This window comes from Dermacentor andersoni, unplaced genomic scaffold, assembly GCF_023375885.2.
Source record: "Dermacentor andersoni unplaced genomic scaffold, qqDerAnde1_hic_scaffold ctg00000039.1, whole genome shotgun sequence".
Classification (NCBI taxonomy): domain Eukaryota; kingdom Metazoa; phylum Arthropoda; class Arachnida; order Ixodida; family Ixodidae; genus Dermacentor; species Dermacentor andersoni.
In genome coordinates this window covers 812,746-835,257 of record NW_027314752.1, presented here as the reverse complement: position 1 = coordinate 835,257, position 22,512 = coordinate 812,746, and the positions used below count along the sequence as shown (strand labels likewise).

Sequence of the window (22,512 nt, the reverse complement as noted above, 5' to 3'; positions counted from 1 at the left end):
ACTTACAAGTGTGAATGTATAAACAAAATGAGAATATATGATAACTTCTGCGGAACTGTTGGAGCAGTTAACAATACACATCTATAAGAACAAATCCAATATTTTAGTTTTGTTTAGAGATAACACATCAACATGTTGTTGGTTAAAATAGTTAAGTAGGGACGGTAGTGTATGTTTAAGGCATTGGCAGCCATAATTAGTACGTGAGAAAGGGATCTGCCATGGTGCCTGGTGACGATATGAATATGCACTTCTATTTTGTTGTAGAGTTGCCGGGGCTAGGAATGAATAGAGTTTTCCCAGTATAGCATTTCTATAGTTTAGTAATGTTTTGAATTTATATATGTCACGGGCTCTGATTATTCTGTTTTGTTGGAAAAGCTCTTGCGTATGCTCGAAAAAAGAAACGTTCGCTATCGCCCGAATTGCTTTCTTTTGAAGTATTTCCAGCATTTGAATATTTTGCGCTGTAGTGTTACCCCATATAAGTGAACAGTAACTGAGGTGTGAATGGAGAAGAGCATGATGAATGAGACACTTAACTTGAAAATGTAATGCACTTAAATTGCAATTTAACACACCAACAACTTTTCGTACCTTTGAGCAAACATGACTAACGTGTTCATTCCAGGACATATGCTCTGCGAGTATTATGCCTAGGGTTTTTATGGATGACGTAAGGTTAATTTTATACAGACCCCACACAATATTATCTGGCAATGTAGTAGAACTTCCCAGAGCATGAAAAATAACGCACTTTGTTTTGGTTTCATTGAGGATGAGGCCGTTTGCCTTAGACCATGCTCGAAGTCCGTAACAAACGGAGCTTGCTATAGGCGTTATTTCTTTTAAATCTCTACCTGTAAAGAAAACAGAGCAATCATCTGCATACGTGACAAATTTACACATATCGCTCACTTGTACAATATCATTAATGTAATACAGGAAAAGTATCCGGCCAAGAATGCTACCTTGGGGCACACTCGCTGTCAAAGATTTTATCTGCGATCTGTTCTCATTAATTTCAGCAAACTGATGTCGGCTTTCTAAATAAGATCAGATAAGTTCAAGTGTTATTCCTCGGAAGCCATATTTTTCCAGCTTTATCAGCAGCAATTTCTGGTTGACCCTATCAAAGGCGTTGCTGAAGTCTAAGTATAACCCTAAAGTCAGAAATTTTTTGTCAGTGTTCTCTAGAATAAGCTCCTTCTGTATACTTAAAGCAGTTTCCATAGACCGCTTTTTCTTAAACCCGTGTTGACAGTCGGTTAGCAGGCTATGTTTTTGCGAAAATTTATTAATACAAAAGTTAACAATTTTTTTTAGTCCCTTTGATAGCACAGGAAGTATAGATACTGGCTAATAATTGCCCATATTATTTTTGTCACCTCCTTTGTGAACTATTACTCTCGCTACCTGCATATTATGCGGGAAAACTCCGGTTGACAAGAAAATATTAAAAATGTGCATTACTGCAGGTGCAAGTAAGTCTATGACGCACTTAATTGGCCTAATTTCTAAATCATCTACGTCTTGACTATGGCTATTTTTCAAGGATGAAAATGTTGTAATCACCTCAGGGATGCTAGTAATCTTTAGGAATAAAGATTCTCTTAAGGAAGCGGCATGCATTGTATCTTGAATGTCGTGATCTATGCATCCTACTTTAACAAAAAAATTTTTAAAACGGTCTGCAAGTTCTGTACCACCTACAAAAGTGCAATCAATGTTCAACGTATCTGTTTGTGTATCGACTGACTTCCGATTTAGTGCTTCGTTTATTTTTTTCCATACTTTGTCACTTCTGCTATTACCTCCATGGAGTTGTTAGTTGAGTTTTCTTCTCTATTAGTTGCAGGTGTGCCTAATACAGTGTTTTCACTTTAACCTCCTTATTTGCCTTTCTTCACTCTCATTTCCACTTGAGAATTTTGAACTTTGAGTGCCTATAACCTATATTAGGAAGTAGCTGCTAGCAACACTTGGGAAGCAGTGTTTTTTTATTTTAAGCATGAATGACATTGTCATTCACTGAACTTTGTGTGTAGTGCACAAAGCATCACATGGCAATAATTTCTTTGTTGAAAGAACTATAAAAGACACCGGTAAAAAATTACTCCATAATTAATTTGGGATAAGTAAGCTGAAAACCCTGTATTGTTTTTAGAATGCTTTTCTTCCCAATTGGATGTTTTACTGGAAAACATTTTGCAGCAGAAATTATGTTCCTGTGTCATCCTTCCAAAAGGCATAGTAAAACTTGAGCCCACTTAGTGTCTGCAAAACTGAATGAATTGGTTTTATGTGTAAGATTAAATTGCCCAAATTATACAGAATTTTTTAATGTTAATTATTAAGCTCAAGGATGTAATTAATGCTTTGAAACATTTGTTCTATGCTTCCATATATGTAAATGTAAGCTTTCACACAGTGAACACACTAAATTAGAAATATGCCTGCTATCCATGCTTTTTGCGCGTTAAAGGAACTTGCATGCTTTTGCATGTTTAGGAAATTGCCTTTTATTCTGTTTATACAGCATAATTTTCTCACCTATACTAGTAGCTACAGTGTACTGAGGTTGAGTGCCAAGGCAAGGAACCCGGAAGTTTTACGGGAATAACTACCCAAAATTACTGTGGATGGATCTGGCAGTGGGAGCGGTTCAGGAAGTGCACTGAAACTTCGAAATTAATGTTCAGTGTGACCTGCAGCATCCTGGAGTGAGGGTCTGCACTGGAAGGAAACTATGAAATATGTTAGCAACTAGTCAAACATTGTTTTAACCCCAATGAGTGCTTCTAATGGTGCATAATGGGAAAGGACAACCAGTGACATCGATGCGAGCCTTCAGACTCTAAAGTTTGCTCTATGCATTCCTCTGTGTCATTTCATCAATGGCAACAGAGCAGGCGCGTATGCAGTAATTTTTTTTTTTTTTTGGGGGGGGGGAAGCTATAGGTCTCCTTCCTATGCAAATTAGGGGAAGGGTACCTTTATTATACAAATATGAATAATGCCGACCATTCACCACAAAGACACATAAACCCGAAAAGAGAAATGAAATAAGGTGCGTCTCACAGGTAGGCCTGTGAGATGCACCTCTCCTTTACATGGCAAACAAGGAACCCCATCAAATGGACTCACACTGGAAAGAACCGCAGGAAGAACACTGCCAAGAACAAGTAAACAAGTGAAAATGTAAATTAAAGATTTCTATAGTAGAATACATAGCAACCATGGCACATGAACCGCGCGGGGTTGTGTTACTTAGCCAGCCAATCACAAAAGCAAACAAAATCATCGTCATGTGGCCTTTTCAACAATGCGTCGTACTTGATAGATCCGGAGAGTCTGCTGTTCTTGAAGAGCCTTTTATCGGCAGAAGCAATAAGGTGTGCAACAGACATGGACAAAGTGTATGGAGTCTGAGCATTTCACTCTTCAAAAGTCTGCGGTACAGTTCATTTCACTGCTGAACCAGTTTTACTCATGAAACTTCACTGCCAACTGCACTGAAACTTGAAAACAAATAGTTGCAGCAAAGCAAGCATTTTATAATTTTCAGTTGAATAAAGAATTCGACTTTCGCCATTATTTTATTTATTTATTTTATTTACAATACTGCTACTCTCATTTGAGAGCGTGGCAGTTGGGCGATACAGTAGACATGTATATGAATACGGATTTAGGCAGAACAGTTAATTGAAAAAAGGAAGAAAAAAGAAAACAATTGCCCGAGGATGGTAATATAAGAAAGAAGCTGAGTTTAGAAACAAAAATGCAAGTTTTCACATGACAGTTAATTAACATGATTCTGGCAGTTAAGAACACGTAATTAACTAGTTTATACATAAAATAGAAGCGAACTGAAAGATAACACTTAACGCGTGAAGAAATTTTAAAGTTGTGTGAAGGGATACGCTTTAAAGCATACACTTTGAGAGCGAGAAGACACGAATGGAAAAAGAAAGAACAATCTAGGCAAGCAATCAGCAGGAAATGGCAGTTATAACAATTATCTTAGGACTAGCAGTAGTACAGTAATGAAAATTTATTTTGGGAACACAGTGTACCATATGTCCACATAACGACAATCAAACAAAAATGGAAAAAGAAAAGTGGGAAGTCGAAAGCAACACAATGCGAAATTTCTGACGATGACACGTGCGATGACAAATTGTTTTATTTACGCACTGCAGCTTCCACTTGTGAAGTAAATTCGGACAACGATTCGATGGCGGTTATAGCATGATCAAGTTGGTTCCATTCAGCAATTGTAAGGGGGAAGAATGAATACTTTAACGTGTCATTGTTGCATGTGTATTCTGTTAAAGTGTGCGCATGTTTGTTACGTGTTTTTCGAGCCTCAGAAAATGAAATGTACCTGGACACATCTATCTTATAGTTATTTTTTAGAAGCTGAAACAAGAACTTCAGGCGAGCGTGTTTTGCCCTGGTAGATAGCATTTGCAATCCAGACTGTGTTAGAAGATTAGTCGGTGAGTCAGTGCGTATATATTTGTTTTGAATGAACCTTATAGCCTTTCTTTGTACTGCCTCTAATTTTGTTATGTTAGTTGTTGTATGAGGAAACCAGACTGTATTTGCATATTCGAGAACCGGCCTAACGAACATTGTGTAGGCTGGTAGCTTCGTTGATGTTGTAGAGAGCTCAAGGCTTCTTTTGAGGAAGAATAGTTTGCGTAATGCACCTGCCGTGATATTCGAAATGTGTTTATCCCACCTGAGGTCTGAGGTTAATGTAACTCCCAGGTATTTATGTTGTTCAACTTTAGTGAGTGGTATGCCGTTAATCTCATATGTAAAGTTAGATGGTCTTGTTTTCCTTGTTACGGTCATGACCACAGACTTTTTTACGTTAATTGACATTTGCCAATTAGAGCACCAAATAGCTAGAGTGTTGAGGGATGTATTAAGTGCGATGTTATCGTTATAATTAGTGATTTCACTATAGATAACGCAGTCGTCGGCGAACAGTTTTATATTACAACCAATGTTAGCTGTGATGTCATTAATATAGATTATTAAGAAGAGTAATGGCCCAAGAACTGATCCTTGGGGAACTCCGGAAGTAACGGTGACAGTGTTAGGTGGCATTTTTTCGTAGGTTACAAATTGTGAACGATTGGCTAGAAATTCTTTTATCCAGGCTGAAAGGAGCCCTTTCCCAACAACACTTTCAACTTTAGCGATTAATTTGTTATGGCATACACAATCAAATGCCTTAGATAGATCAAGTAAAATCATGTCAGTCTGGCCGCGGTGATTGATAGTATATGCAAGATCGTGGACTAGTTCTGTTAGTTGGGTTATTGTTGATAAACCACTGCGAAAACCATGTTGGTAGGGAGACAAGAAGCCAGTGCTCTCTAGAAAAACCATTATGTGCTTTAAGATTATGTGCTCTAGAAGCTTACAGGATGTACTAGTTAATGAAATGGGTCTAAAATTTGAAATTTCTGCTGTGTCGCCTGATTTATGGATAGGTATTATCTTTGCAATTTTCCAGTCGTTCGGTAGCTGTGAAGTCGTGAGTGATTTACGAAAAATTATGCCGAGGTATCTACTGCACCATTCCGCATACCTTTTCAGAAAGTCGTTAGGTATGTTGTCAGGACCGCTGCCTTTTTTAGGGTCAAGATTAAGCAGAAGATTAAGTATGCCAGCGTCCGTAATGTGTAATTCGCCAATGCTTACGCCCTGTCTCGTTAGAATGGGGGGAATAATGTTATTGTCTGTAGTAAATACTGATTGAAAAAAAATGTTATATACGTTGGCTTTCGCAGTTTCTTCCTCTGGGCTTAAGTGGGACGCTTCTCCATCATTGGTGCGAAAGTGCCTCCAGAACCTTCCGGGATTATTAGTAAGAAAGCTCGGTAACTTTACATTAAAATAATATTCTTTTGCTCGTTTGGCTGCAAGCTTGAATTCCGCGATGGCATTAGGAAGTTTCGTCACCCTGGATTCGTCTCCTCCTTTAATTTTTATTGTTCTACGCAGTCTTTTCAGACGGCGCTTTGCCTGAATTACTTCTTGGGTTATCCAGGGATTATTTTTTGGCGGCCGCTTGGTTTTAGTGGGCAAGTAGTTTGTGACGCAGTAGAGGACGATAGATTTGTACTTATACTCGCCTATTATACTTTAATAGGCGAGGGAAAATGTATAAAATTATGTGCTAATAATATTATTTTTGTGGTTACCGCCTTATTTGCCTAACAGGAAAAGTTTGAAGTATGAATTATTTGCAGCCTCGCAGAGGAACAGTGGCTGGCGGCTATGAGGCCGTGGGCGGGGCTTCGCTGCATACTTAAGTTGCATCCGACTATAGTTAGTTTCGTTTTTTAATTACCTCTAGAAGAATTATAGAGAAATATATATTTGCGGAACAATCACATTTCTTTTGGATCCCTCGTTTACTGCTCTACCAAGTGCCAAAACTGACTCTTATTGTTATTTGGGAGGTTGTGTAACGATGCGTGGCCACCAGTCCCGTGCAACCGCATAGAGCGCAGGACGCTGCGGCTCTAGACATGCTGCACCCACCGTGAAGGTTAGAAAAAAGCCCACATAAGCACAACAGAGAAGTGGCAACATTAGGCGGTTTGACCGATAACTGTACAAGCGTCATTCAAGACACATGGAATTGCTCCCCACTTCTGGCGGCGTTTACAGTAACGAACGGCACACGCGTTATCAGCATGATAGCATTGCCTGTTACTTTCCTGTCGGGAATGATAACGCGCATGCCGTTCGTTACAGGAAAGTACCGGGCTCGCCGCGTTAAAGAAAGGAAATGCGGACAAGCAGATGACGATTATCGTTGTGTGGCAAAAGGGTGTAATTATGCTTAAGAGTGTATGCTAGCCACCATACCCTTAGTATAAACATATCTTCTCTGTAAAAAAAAAAAAAAAAGTTTAACACAGTGATTTTCGTCTGGTGACAAAAAAAAAAAAAGTCGCTTCCAAAGATTGTGCGCATCTATAGCCAAGCCGATCCATGCCTAAAGCTTCCCAAAATGGCCGACTGCATCGTCGAAATCGTTAATACACTCTAATCGTTCGCTTGATTTTTCGCTGCATTGGAAATGCAAGCAGTTAATTTCGCCGAATGAAATGTCTCGACGCTTTTCAGCGCCCGTCTCGTGCTTCTGAAAAGAGCTTGCGGTATTGGCGTGAACAGACAGGCAAGTGGACGTATTTATTCTACAGTTATTGAACAGTTACTTATCGATACATCTTGAAGTTAGCCTACAAGTTGTCGTTAAAAGTTCCGTCTTTCAGTAGACCTTGTGCAGCGTACTCTCAGCTCAATAGGAAATTCTTGACTGCGTTCTCGAGTTTTGTTTAACGGTAATGAGAAGGAGTTAGATAATGCACAGAGGCAAGGTTTTGTCTGGTCTTGCAGGAGTCCAAGGTGCTTTTTCCGCCGCGTACACTGTTGCAATCGTTACACGTCTGAGGAACCAGACTGGCGGCGCATAGGTAAAGCCGGCTGCCAGTGCAAGCCGTAGTCCCCTACATTGTCGCTATAAAGAGGAAATTTGTACGTGTACTAAGTGTACGCAACGTTTCTTTGTTTAGTATAATTTGGCGGTGCCTCCAGCAGACAAAATGTGGATCCCATACTGCTCCGTCGGTTTGGGCTCGGCAATGCCTCCGCGTGGCGGGCGCGTTTAAGAGAAAGCTTTAGCTCGGGTGTTCCAATCTAAATACATGTAAACGCACTATTCGTTTTTCTCGGCAACCACTGCACCAAATTTGACGAGGTTTGTTAAATTTAAAACAAAAGCTTAGAATCTAGAATTTCTGCTGGGTACACAAAAGATGTAAGCGACACAATTGAAGCAAAGCGGGGCATGGTGCTTTCAGTGCCGAATTTTTTATAGAACATGTAGTTTTCCATTATAAAGGGGACTGTAATGCGACGTCTTTAAGTAGGGGGTTGTCTTATATTCAGAGTCGACTTATGTTTCAATATGAACGGGAATGAAGTGTTACGCAATTCTATTAACGAAATTTACCTCTGCTGTTTAGTTTCCATATTGTGCGTAGAAGCAACAGTGCGTGCACTTACAGCTGCTCAGTTTATCTTCAATGCTGCTCTCATTTTGTAGCGTTCATCACTTGTGCATGTGCAACACATTGGCGGAGGCAATACGAACTGCATTTCTCACTAGCTGGACAAGTCAGAATGGCAATGCACCTTGGAGAACAAGACTCGAATTGTGAAAGTCTGGTGGTAAGTCTGAATTAATATATTTTCATTTATATTTGGTGTTAACTTTCCAGCGCACTTTCCATCCTATTGAAGAAACATTTAGCCCCGTTTGGCCTGTTTTTTTGAGGGCCTTACATCAGGCCCCCTAGCAAGTTTTAGCTTACACTGCAATTTAAAGCTTCTTGAGACCCGAATACAGCCATGGGACATAATTACTTTTCAAGCTGGTTATTATTGCCTCCAGGCATGTTACGAACATGAAAGATGTTTTTTTAATAACATAGTTTTAAATAACTGGCATCTTCTTTAAATGTCACAGTCATATGTAGACAGGCTAAGAGCTGCATCTCCAACAAGTGAACATCTCATGTTCGCTATGGTAAAAACTGTATTTCATTGCCTGAACAGAGGTGAAGATGGAGTTATGTGTAGTAGACTGTTACTTGGCTGCTGCATCCTGGATTTTCATGCATTAATGAGGAATTCAAAACAGACTTCAAGGTTGCTTCCTGCTGTTTGTGACAATGCAGAGGTCTAGATCAATTTAGTGTGAAATTTCTTGAAAGTAGATGAGAAGAATATGAGTGAACCACTTTCGACAGTTCCACATGCATTGGACTTCATATCCATGATGAATGTTTGGAGTAATGACTTCAGACTTCTGGCATTGCTTTACCGAAATAATCTTTTAAACTGGTTCATTATTAGAGGAGACAGAAGAAATTGAATGCCCTCTTACCAGACCACCATGAGGTGAGCATGACTGCCAACAGAGACACACTCTCCCTCTGCCTTGAGTAGCATCCGCAAGCGACATTCCTTCCTCGCCTTGTCACATACTTGAGCCGAAGAACTACATCGGGTTCACGTGACTAGCACCGCCCACTTTTTTTTTTCTTATCCATTTTTGTTGCGTGGCACATTTTCCACCGTGGCATTGTGCATTCTGAATTGGGCGATTTACCGAAGTAATGCGTCATGGCGAGCGACACGACTGTGTTTTGCGTCGCACTGTTTGTTTGTGTTGCCTTGACTCTGGCTGGGTGTGGCGCTTTCTCGAGAGGGAGGAAAGTGGCATTTCATTTGAAATTTCAGCTGTCTGTATGACATGCACACATTTGTCATGAATATCTGTGTCATGTGCTGTAAGGCTGTAAACTTAAGAACAGCATTAAATACATTCTCTTAGTGGTGAATGCAACGCATATTTATCTTTTGCACACAAAGAAAATGTGAACAGTGTACAGTGCTCCCACTTCTGCGTCAGTCTGATAAAAAGGCCAACAAAGAGTGATACTGCACTAAATCAAGTATCTTGAAATTTGGAGACATACTAGGGATGCTTCTGCAGCAGACATGATTCACCAGAGAGGTTAACAATGTACAGCTGCTTGCGGTGACCAATGCACAGCACCATCAGTTTTGTGCCATGCTATAATTCTATCAAAACCGCCTAAAATTCTTGCAGCTTTTTAAGAAAGGATTAGTGGCACATAACAGTGTGCCTTTTTTTTCCTGTTTTTTGAATGTATATTTTGCTCCCACATAGCTGATGTGACTCAAAGGTTTATAGTCCTGAAAGCTTAATTGCTTTGTTATGAATGTTACCAAAAACTTACGTGTGCAAGTTTACCTCTGTCCACACTGAACGCAGACACAGTGAGTTTATTTAGTATGGAAAGCTAAAATAATGTAGTGGCTGCACTATTGTTATGAATCTGTCGTAGTGATAGATGTTGCTGATTTTATGTAGTGCTTGTTTTCATCACTCAGGATATCACCCAAAATGCTAAGAGGCAAAGAAAAAAAATTATATAATGTTCACAAGATATGGTTATGTGACGAGTGAGGGAACGAGCTCGCCTGCGGATGTTGCAACCACAAGAGGTTCAAGTAGATTTTATCGCATTAAAGTGTAACAAGTGACTAGAAAAAAAAAAGCCTGGGCATGTCATCAAAAGATACCACTGGGAACAAAAGTCTATGGATCTACACGCACCATGAAATACCCAATTTTTTTTCTTACTTGCCATGTTGGCATACACTGGTCCACAGTAAAGTTGCAGAATGGGGCGGGCCCTCCATTTCATTCCTGCTTGACAAAGTTGAGATCTCTTAATTCCACTCTTTTTAACTCCCCAGAATGCCAAGAGTTGTACCATTCCTCCAACTTCAAATGAAATTCTTACTATACTGGCTCTTTCAGTATCTACCTATAGGTCACTATCTCTGCCGTGGTACTTGCCAACAAAATGGTATTCTACTTATTGTGAAATTCTGAAGTACTGGACACTGTTCCAATGACGAGCTTTAATTGCACCTAAACACTAAGCTTTAGTTGCCAAGAATGATTCTATTTAGCAAGAGCATGCTTGGACTATGACACAAGGATGGAGGCCAAAAAGTTACTGCCCTTCCACTGCTGCGAAGTGGGGTGCAAGCGAAACTTGGGATCTGCGGCTCTTTGTAACGCCTCACGGCGAGGGCGGCACATCAACGTCGACCCCTTTCTCAAGTTCCCGGTGGCATCAATCAAACACTGCCTGTTCTTTGGCCAAAGGCACAACACGTGGCCTGCTCCCACTGCCATTCCTTCAACACAGCCTGCTCTTCGGCAGAACAGACCAAACGCAGCCTCCCCACCTGACTGCTGGGCCTGAACTGGTGTGGGAAACTGCGGGTGTCATGCGAGCGAACACACCCTTTCCCTCCTCTGGAGGAAGGGGACGCCCGTGATTGGCTCATGCCTTGCGCTGCTTCTACTTACCCACCTTAAAGGCAGCGTTTGATGAACTGACAGTGGCTGAATCGGTTAGCATGGTGGTCTCGCAACCCAGAGGTCGGTGGTTCGAATCCGCAGCCTGATAAGCAATTTCTATTTTTGCGCAGCTTGGGTTTTTTCACGCGGTAACACCGACACCAGTGAGGCAATACAAGCTTCTGTTAAAAAGGTCACAAATGGTTGCATCTTATGCCAGTTCCTGTTCATGTGGACATTCAGTGTTATTTTTCACTGTCAGAAGTATCCTTGAAGAAAAAAAGGGGAGGGGGCCAACAAAGTATCAACACTAAAGAAGCAACGTCGACGTACATGGTAGTTGAAATAAATCGATGATTAAATGTTGATTATGCTGTCATGTACGACGCACAAATTGTGAGATGGATCTGGCGAGCTTCAAGCTCACCTGTCAGCACTCTCATTGGCCTGTTGAGCATGTGTAGCGTTGGTAAAATTAGCATTTCCTCTCTTCAGCGTTGACTGCTGCATTGTGGCGTGGTGGAGCACTGCCATTACGAATCCCCTCACAAACTATGACCTACCAAGCTGCACTAAGACCAGTGCACCAGTTTCACGTCTGTGCGCACTCAAGGATGACAGCACGCATTGCATGCGAACTCAGATGTGCATACATACAAATTCTTGATTATGTCTCTCATTGTACTGTTACACTAGGGTACGTTTTAATACTGCTAAAATTACTGCTTAATTTGCACATCACATAGCATTAATTATAAAAAATTCAGCATGTGCATATTATAGCCGGCTATAAAGAAAAAAAGTTAGAGCTCCTTCCAACATGCTATGTTTCGCAAGCTGTTCCAACAATGAAATAGATGATTGCACAATGGTGGCCGCTTTTCATAAGTTAGCTTCGCTGGAATACATCTGTGTTAGTGGTAAAGCATACGAATTTGGTTTCGTGTCTTGGTGAACTGTGCAAGCTATTTCCGGCCCAAATTTCTTTTTAAAGAGTTGCACGCATTCATCATCATCCTATTTTAAAGTTCAATGCAGAATGAAGGTGCCTCCCTGCAATCTCCAATTATCATTGTCTTGCACTAGCTGATGCGAACTTGTGCTTTCATATTTCATCATCTCACCTAGTTTTCTGTCATCCTTGACAGAACTTCCCTTCCCTTGGCACCCATTCTGCAACTCTAATGGTCCACTGGTTATCTACCCTATGCATTACATGGCCTGCCCAGCTTCATTTTTTCCTCTTAATGTTACTAGAATATCGACTATCCGCACTGCTCTCTTCCTGTCTCATTGTCATTTATCATTGCATTGCTCTTTGTACGGCCCTTAACATGTTCTTGAGATTCTTCGTTAACCTCCAGGCTTATGTGCCATACTGCATGCTTAGAAGAACAACGTGTCTACCAAGTTGACATTTTCAAATTCCCTGATTTTTTCAGGTTTCACAGAACTTTGTTTTATGTCAAGATGGGCTGACGCCATGTCACCTGATGCTGTCACTCTCTGGTAAGCATGTTAAAAAAATAAAAACAATCCAGTTTGAACAGTAAGGAGTAGTGTTTATTTTATTCAAAATAGAAAACTGAAAAGAGGGGTTTCTAAAATGCACAGCTACTAAAATATCTTCGAAAGAAACTCTGTGCCCTTTTACTCTGTGAAGGATGACCAGCAAAGCTGCGTACGTGGGCCCCTTAATGGTGAACTGCACCTCTACCGCGGGTCAGCCTGGTATTGCACTACCTATGGGATTGGCCCATGTGTGGCGAGTGCTTAAAGCCTGCTTCATCTCCGCCGCAGGTTTGACTGGCATTTCACGACCTTCGGGATCAGCCCACATATGGGGAGTGCTTAATGCTTGCTTCACTTCTGCCTCGGGTTGGCCTGGTATTGCACTTTCTTTGGGATCGGCCCACCGTATGAAAAATTGTTGGTCTATGCGCGGATGCGATCTGCCAGATCCTCACCATAGACAGCTTCACTGTAAAAAAAGTGGTCTAGCTCACGGCAAATAGAGTCAAACATTTTAAAATGCGAATAAAAAGAGATGCATACAAAAGCAAATAGAGCTATTTGTATCAACTGATAGCAAGCTCATTGGTATCATGCCCGAACTTTGTCACATATGAGATTCTCCAAGCAACTGGAAAGTCAACCTCAACTGTCCTGACATACTCTCAGCCTGCGCATAATGCCTCACTGTTGCATTTCACTGCTTTAAGGGGTTTATTTTGGTTTGGATGTGGGTAACCTGCATCTTAGCGTCAGCCAACACTTTGCTTTTTGAGCGCAAGCTCCTTCAAAGAGGCGGCGGCACAGTTCCTTTCCTGATCATTCCTCAATGCAATGGTCCTTCCTATGCGTGTTCGCCCCATGGATGAAGCATCCTTTTGGTCAGTTGTACAGTCCGATTTTTCAGACTCCCTAAGGGCCGCTACAATGTCCGAAAAAAAAAAAATGAATGCATGTCTTTTACTGCCCTTAAGGGCCCAAATCGCCACAGGCACGTCCGAAAAAGCTCTGAAGGTCTGCCAGTACACTTATTAGGCATATAGGTGCTGGCACTCTGACAGGAGACTGCAAGTGCACGCGAGTCTAACAATATGTGTGCTGCGTCCCATACACTTCACCGCGTAGCATCACTGTGCTGAGGCAAAGCTGCCTTTCGAGGACTAGCAATATGCAACGCGCCGTGCTTTACGAGGATTGCAGAGGCAGAGTGGGTACCTTTGCTGACAGCGGTGAATTCTTTCAATGAAAAAGACAGCACCGAATGTCAAGAACCGTAATAGCCTAGCGTTCCCGCCATGATGATTACAGTGGCCAGTGGATCTGCGTATGAGAGTGTCAGTTCAAGGTGGTGAGATAACACGGCGGTGTTGGCTTTGATTAATGCCATATCAAATCTGCAGTTGCAGCACATTCGGAGTGCGGATCAATAGTGAATATCTCGGCAACAGTGGGGACAAATTACTAGTGATTGAGGACCTTAACCAAAAAAGTGTTAAAGTGGGTTTGAAGATTAATATGCAGAAGACAAAGTTGAAGAATTCACATCGCCAGTCAGCCTCTAGAGTCTGTACAGGAGTAAGTCAGTTGCTCGTAAGGGACCCTGATCATGAAAAGGCAATTTACCTAAGAATAAAAATGGGGTGGAATGCATATGGCAGGCATTACCAAATCATGGCTGGGAGCTTACCACTGTCATTGAAAGAAAAAAAAAATTAAATTATGGGGTTTTACTTGCCAAAACCACTTTCTGATTATGAGGCACGCCGTAGTGGAGGACTCTGGAAATTTCGACCACCTAGGGTTCTTTAACGTGCACCTAAATGTAAGTACACGGGTGTTTTCACATTTCGCCCCCATCGAAATGCGGCCGCCGTGGCCGGGATTCGATCCCCATCCTCGTGCTCAGCAGCCCAACACCATAGTCACTGAGCAACCACGGCAGGTGTCACTGAAAAGAAAAGTGTACAACTATTGCATTCTACTAGTGCTAACTTATGAGGCACACATTAGAATCGGGTAAATACCGTAATTAAACTTTGTGATATATGGTTCTTGCTTCAAAAGTTTCCTATGGCAAGCATAAATGGGAGTTGTCGACACGCGATCACACGTGTTGAATGCATACATTGTTTCCTAAGCATCGCCGAGCTAGACGTGCTGCCACTAAAGGGGTCGCTATTGGGTTCAATATAGGGGTCAACAGCGAGTCACTGTTCCAAGTTCAAGTTATCCTGTGAAGGCCAATTTTACAATCAAAATAAGAGATTCGGGACTGTAGAAATGTATGACTGCCGGCCAAGACCTTTGGCCAGGATTGAATTACCCGGAGTCGAATTAACAGAAGTCGACTGTACCGTATGGCAGTGTACTTTGCAGCAAGAATGTATCTCCTACTACACATAGCAGAATATTGGCATGCTGCAGTGCTCAGTGGCTGCAGAACAATAGACTCCCATAAATTTGATCCCGTCTGAAAGTCCCAGCCGACACACGTGCATTTCTATAGGTCCAAACTTCGGTTATTTTGATACTAAAATAGGCTTTCACCCAATAATTCCAACTTGAGCAGTCAGCATGCATGCTGACCCCTACAGTGAACCCAATAAGCGACCCCTTTGGTGACATACCTTAGAGGACAGTAGATGTGTGAAACAGACTTTATCTCCTGCAGGAAATGCCTATTTTCTGCCTGCCCAGGAGGAGCTCCAAGCAATAATCACAGATCAAAACGTCTGATTGTGGTATTCACCCATTTCTAATGTGCCATCTTTAACAAAACTTTCTTGTCGATTTTCATATGCTTTACCGCATAACACGGATGTATTGCGGCGAAGCTGACTTTGGAAAATTGGTTGCAATGTGCAACACATTGGACCCTTGTCCGTTTTTTTTAAAACAAAAATTGTGTGCGCATTTGATTTCTGTTTCATTTTAGGGGCTTTTGTCCTTTCTATGCTAGTTTACACTTTGGACACACAGACAGCTGGCGTGTGTTTCACTCTGGGGCATGTTAGAATCTGTACGTAAACCATGGCAAATAAATCAGTCATGTGTGTTGGCATTTCTTCTGCATCTTCTTAAATTTGACCCACCAGATAATTCAATCTGTTTCGTCAGTCCCGTCAGAGTCGAATTAACGGAATGAAGTCAACTGCATTTTGCTTGCTGCTCAGAAGTAGGAGCTTGAATAAATAACATAGCATTACAACACGTAGGACATAAAGGAGACAAATGAAGTGCCAACTTGCCTAAGTTAGCACTATATAAGCTTGAACCCAGATGTGCCAGCTGCATTAAGGTTGTGACAAAATGTGAAATCGCATGTGTTGGAGACTCAGTAGGTTGGCTTTCCTTCTTGAAAAAGTGTTGCAGAGTGCCTGTTGAGGATTCACTGATTGATGCTGTCAAACTGTCAACAAGGCTGCCAAAAAATTATTCTTAATACAACCCTTTCATGGACACAACAAGGTAACAAATTGTTTTGTGTGTGAAGCATTAAGAGTATATTCGTGATCAAATATTGTTCTTAAAAAGTGACCTCAACGAGACAGCACACAAGACTGCACCAGATCTAACTCACCGTGTGAGCCCGGACTCCCTCTCAGCAGGATGGGCAAGCGAGCGCGATCCCCTCGTCACAACGATCTCACCCAGCATTACAAGTTAGTCAGGAGAACCATGCCGCTACCACACTAAGCACCCAATAAAGCTCAAGAAGTCACGTACAGGTGGCTTCAGACAGGCACCTACGCATGCCCGGCCTTCCTGCACAAAATCTTTCCGGACGTGCACCCTCACAATGCGTGTCACTACTGTAAGGATATAGCTAGCCTTGATCACATGCTCTGGGCTTGCCCCCTAGTGCCAGGACCACCAAGGAAGAGTGGGACCGAGCTCCACACAGCTCGGACCTTGAAGCACAGCTCTGGGCTGTCCATCGGGCCCGCGACGCGGCGGAGGGGCATGGCCTCTCTGTTCCGACGTGGGAGTGGCCCACTGCGCACTAATCGCACGTACCGACGGATGTCAAGAAATTTATTCATCCATCCATCATCAAAGCAGTTGTCAGAAAACATTCTGCAGGGAACAGCTAAAACACTATGCATTTCTCATTATAGTGATATTATGTGTGCGTGAGTTTAATAAATAGATAATTTGCAGGTGTGTGTATGGCAAATTCAGATGCTAACTTCACCAAAGTCATAAAAGCACACAGCACTCTACTTAAAAGGAATCTGAGCATTTGGCCACTGTTGTGTCACTAATGTGCACTGTCGTAGCCGTCTTCATTACCAATAATAATATATGGGTTTTACGTGCCAAAACCACTTTCTGATTATGAGGCACGCCGTAGTGCAGGACTCCGGAAATTTCGACCATCTGGGGTTCTTTAACGTGCACCTAAATCTAAGTACACGGGTGTTTTCGCATTTCGCCCCCATCGAAATGCGGCCGCCGTGGCCGGGATTCGATCCCGCGACCTCGTGCTCAGCAGCCCAACACCATAGCCACTGAGCAACTGTGGCGGGTCTTCATTACCAAGCAGAAATACACCCAACAAACTATTTTTCGGACATGCATGAGAATTCGGGTATCCTTGCAACACTGCCACGTACCTCACAGAGGCAATTAATTATAAGCACAGCTGAAATTTCGGATGCTGAAATGCTTTGCCTTCAAAGTGCGGAAGGCACAACCATTGTAGAAAGTGTTGTATAATGCCAGTTTTCAAGCGTCAACTTTGCTGCAATATAGCTTGCTACGGGAAGAGGCTTATGCAATGTATCGTGGTGGAGCATACCAGCAGTGAAAAGGGGCCATTGTAAGATGGCATGATTTACATTTTTTTATTTACACACATACATACTCTCTTGTTACAGCGCAAGCACCAAGAAGCCTGATAAGTGTTGTGGTTGGTCTACAAAATTATGAAAAATTAAATTATGGGGTCTTACGTGCCAAAACCACTTTCTGATAATGAGGCATGCCGTAGTGTAGGACTCCGGAAATTTCTACCAACTGGGGTTCTTTAATGTGCACCTACAGTAAATTTAAGTGCACGGGTGTTTTCGCCTTTTGCCCCCATTGAAATGCGGCAGCTCTGGCCGAGATTCGATCCTGCGACCTCGTGCTTAGCAGCCCAACACCACAGCCACTAAGCAACTAGGGCGGGTACAAATTAAGTTCCTTGCCTACCCAAACAAAAATGTTTGCAACATGATGTGCGTGGTATACCGTCCTTGGGAAGGCAAGCTTAATTGGTTACTGTTGGCTTTGTGTCTTGCTTCACTCTTGAGCAGCGCTTACTGACTGCACAGTAATAATAAGCTCCACCAAATGGCTAGATTACTTCTGTACTACTCCAAGTGTTCCAAGAAGACTTTTGGAACACGAAGTAGAAAAAAAATTTCTGCTCCTAAACTGCTCCAGAATGTCAACTTTGTGCTTGAAACCCTAAACTGTCTTGACCACCACTGAGGGGTTGATCTTCAACATCACTTATATACTTAAGATAAAATCTTGAGTAACACTTACTGGTTGTCTAAACATTTTGAAATGGTTTCACAGGTTCTAATTTAACACTTATATGCACTTTTTAAAACAACAGTGAATAACGATTTCAGTATTCTACAGTTGATTTGGAGGATTATGCGCCATCACTGGTCTGCAATTATGGAAGTTTAGAGACAAAAAAATGGGGGCAATAATGCCTACGTTTTACACATTGTCATTGTACAGAACACAACCTATGCAACTTGCTATAAAACTGATTTATATAGTATTTGAAATTACCATAAGAGTATGTAAACAGCTGGGGTTTCATAGTTCTAGGTTCTTGTTATGTTTTAGACTAGCACCTCCCTTTAAATGGCAGTAAAAGGCATGCATTAATTTTTTTTGGACTGCCTGATTTTCTAAATGTTTTGTTTTTGCAGTCCTCAGGGAACCACCCATCGCCACCAAGAAAAAGCACTTTTGACTGTAGCAGTAATCAGTGATTCGCCTAATTGGCAAACAGTTCAGGATGCCAAACAGCCTCGAGACAGCTGTACCTCTGACAGAAGGCACTAATACACAGTGCAATGCACTGTTTCTGCACTCTAGACTGTGGGATTCTCATCCCGTACCTTGGGTCAAAGGAACGACAATCGCAAGGGCATTTATTGCACCTTTCATAGATCAATGCCTGCTAGCCGAGTTGCTATTCCACAAAACATGCCGATGGGCGTGCGACAAATCGCGGAAGTCCGACTCACCGCGACCGGATAGCGAGCGAATATGTTCGCCCCTTGCTGGATCCCAATGCCTGGTCGTTCACGCGTACGGTCACGCGAACGGTGGCTCTTTCGCACAAGGCCTCACGAGACGATCTCGCAGAAGCATGGATCGGCGCACGGGCGGCACGTCCGTGCTGCTTGCCGTCCCGAACCAAAGAGGAAACGTGTTCTCCCTTGCGCCCTCAAGTAACCCTGCCATGAGGCGGCGTTAGCAGCGCAACACTCGCGCCATCTCTCGCGTGGCCTGGGGCCCGCGGCGAAGCCGCAATGCAGGAGACGGAAGCTATGCGGGAAAAACAACATATCAGGGGACGTGTGACAGTCTCGCATCCCCACAAGACAAATGTGATAAGAGCTGTATTATGTGACCTATTATAACTCCGTGGTGACAATACAGACAGGATATGCAGGGCATGTAGCGATGAGGACAGTAGCAATGGAATGATATCACCAGTGTACAGAGCGCTGAATTCATTCTTGCTCTGTTACTGATAATTGAGAACTCCATCAAATGAAAAATTAAGAGAAATACCATGTGTGAAGGAATACTACTCATCATATCTATTGCAATTATTCTCGGACAGCATTCCCTCTTTCTTGCTTTTATTATTAATGCATTTATATAGTACTGCTCACCTGCTGTTCCATGTGTTCCATCGACACATATACGATCAGTTCCAAGCCTCTTGAAAAGCTCCTGTTGTGGTGTGGTCATGATGACTAGCATAAAATCTCTGTCATCCAAAAGGTCCTCATTTTTTTCTCTAAAAAAATGTCACTTTTTGTCAGGTTGTCCTTGGTGTTTAAAGAAGAGCAATGGGTTTTCCTTTTCACTATGCATCCTCTCAACCCAGAGTTGCACGCTCACATAGTCATTATCGTGCAGCCGCTCGGTCTTCGAGACTCTGGCATCCCTCATTATTTTGCGGAGATCCTGCTTGCTTAACAGGTTAATGCGGTGGAATGTCGCATCCACGTTGGACCGCACATTATCCAGTACTGCATCCATGGACACGCCTTCTCGCAGCTTGTCTTGAGAGAGTAGAGAAAAAGTGTATATTAGTTGAAGCATAAGTAAAAATTACCGAGCACGCAAGGAAGTGAAATGGGCACTGATGAACATTTTTAATATCATTATTTAGAATTCCTTTATTTGAATAATGAGTTACATTGACTTACAAAAACCTTTTGCAATGGTGTGTGTTAAATAGTTCAAGCTGTCGCAATTTTTGTTCTTTTTAGGTCAGCTCTTTGCAAGGACATGGTGCTATGCAGCCTTCAGCTGCTGAAGAGGCAAGATTACATTACATTTGAAGAGGCAAGATTACATATTTAAGTGTTTCAATGTTTGGTGTCATTGATAAACGGTCATAGGGATTATCTGCACCAGTGTTATCAGGTACGTAAGTGAAGAAATTTATTGCGTGTACCAAGTTTACAGCTAGGCTGCCAATTTCATCCTTCACTGTTGGTAACCTTGTTCGCACAAGACATTACTGAACCATTGTAAAAGCATTGCACTGGACTGGACATGTGCAGATTGTGGTTCAGATCCTACCCAGGGCAAAAATGTCTTCCACTTTTAGTTCCTTTACTAAATATTGCCATTGTTATCAATTTCTATCCTACAGTTAGAACTTAATTTTCCAATTACATTCCATAGCATAAGTTATTGCCACTTCCATAGTGGCATGCCACCATAGAAGGGCAAAACAGTCTGCAATCGAAAACATGTGCAGCATTTCCAGATTAACTTAAATATAAACATCACTGTTACTGACTGAATTGATGCACATAATTTGATTAATGTCAATATAAAAATTGCCAATTAAAGCTTTCAGCAATTATTTTTAATGGTTGATTTATCAGTCATTCATCCATATTTACAGAGCAGACACACCTGTGAACGTATGCTTTGAAGGCTATGCAGTCATGTGGGTTTTTGAGTTAAAGGTATTATTTCAGTCAAGTAGAGTACTGACTGGACACTTGAAGCTGTTTTACGAGTTCATGTCTAATACCCCTGTCACACGGCAAATCTAATGTCATTTACAACGAATGACATTCGCTGATAATGCCATTTCTTTGGTGTCGCACGGTAAAACGTAAGGACATTTTCGAAAATGACATTTACAAACAAATCAGTTCGCCAAACTCATTCGCATTCATTTGGAACTGAATGTGTATCCTCGACACCACGAGTTTACCAGTGTTTCGCAAACAGTATGTGCTTCTTTTTTTGTTTTAACAAAAAATCACTATTATTCTATCCATTTTATTACCTAATTATTGCTTTAACGACATTGAAGTCCATCACATAGGTAAATACAGAAAACTACTCTCAGTCCAGTGACCAGACAGCCATCTTTAGCTTTCGCTGTAGCAGTCGTGTTGGTTCTCACCGGAGCATCGGCCGCGGCCACTTCAATTGACTTGGCATAAAAGCATACGAGTTTTTTCCTGTGGCATGCGCCAAGAATGAGGATATTAGAAGCTCGCATGCACATCAGAAAGGCGATGATATGCAACTGCCCTTCTCGTACCACATTAGCAGATGTAGCGGACGCGCCTATCGTTCTCTTCGCCCTGTTGCTTGCCTTAGCTCGACTCGACTTCGTTGGCAATGTCGACAAGTTAGTAATCGAGCACTACGGTTTGAAAGCAATGATCACATATTCTAGTAGAATTTAGCATACTGGAAAATAATTATTGGACAAAAGTGGGTTTGAGGCGTGTCTTTTTTTTTTTTTTTTTTACTATCGTCATTGTCATCATTTTCAAATGACATTAGTTTTCGCCGTGTGACAGGGGTATAAGCCTAATTATCGTGATCGTTTCAATCATGTTTCATTCACATAGCTGATTCATGAGCATTCAAAATATTTAGGTACCATATTTTCCAAACCATAGGTGCCACCATTTTCTTTTCATTTTCGTCCAAGCGTATTGTAGAACAGTGTAACTTATTTATGCAAGACCAACATGAGACATTCTTTTTCTCCAGCAATGTACTTGCAGTTTATTTTGTCTGCTAGAATGTGCGGCTCATAAAATTTTTTTTTACTGAAGTTTAGTGCCTTGGAATGGGTAAGTACGACATTTTAGGATAAGTGTATAAACATGCACAATCGCATTTCACGATGCTGACCCAAGTTAAGATAGATGCATGTTATACAATGAGTTATATACACATATTTTTTCTTTGATAGTTGTGAAAAGAGGGGGGAAAGGGGGTGACTCGTACAACAGTTCAAATTATAGTCCAGAAAATATGGCACATGGTTTGTGAGCCCTACATATAGTAGAGTAAAATACAACTTGAGCAGATGAAAGTTTCACATGGAAAGCACATCAGCTGTGGATGACCTACAGTAGTGGCGAGAGGTCGCAGTTTCATCGATGTCTGTAATACTTGCACTTCAGTTTAGTCAAAATGGCAGACATAATTATGTACAATGCACCTTAAGTAATCCCAAGTGGAAATTATTCCAGCTTACTGCTATTTTGAGACATTGAATCCCACTAGGATCATAAGTCATACCAATACAGTTAACTGAAAGCCTGAAAAATAAAACAGAAAAAGAAAAAGCCACAGTCTGCTGCGTGGCCTACAGTGCACCAGGAGGCACTACACCTTCCTGCTTGGTACATGAAGTGATGCAAACAAGTATAAAATAACTAAAGTCGTTGCCTGCAATAAGAATAGCCATATAGGTCAAA

At 41.8% G+C, this 22,512-nt stretch overlaps 1 protein-coding gene across 1 annotated transcript in view; it reads left to right on the top strand.

Moving 5' to 3' along the window:
• Window positions 1-22,111, top strand: part of LOC126526464 (uncharacterized) — a 31,531-nt gene extending 9,420 nt beyond the window's left edge. Inside the window, exons 3-6 of the mRNA XM_072285728.1 lie at window positions 7,159-7,210; window positions 8,204-8,265; window positions 12,445-12,511; window positions 20,035-22,111. Of these exons, the coding sequence (XP_072141829.1) occupies window positions 7,159-7,210; window positions 8,204-8,265; window positions 12,445-12,511; window positions 20,035-20,081 (228 nt within the window). The 3' untranslated portion in view covers window positions 20,082-22,111. The remainder of the gene's footprint in view (window positions 1-7,158; window positions 7,211-8,203; window positions 8,266-12,444; window positions 12,512-20,034) is intronic.
• Window positions 22,112-22,512: the final 401 nt, after the last annotated feature.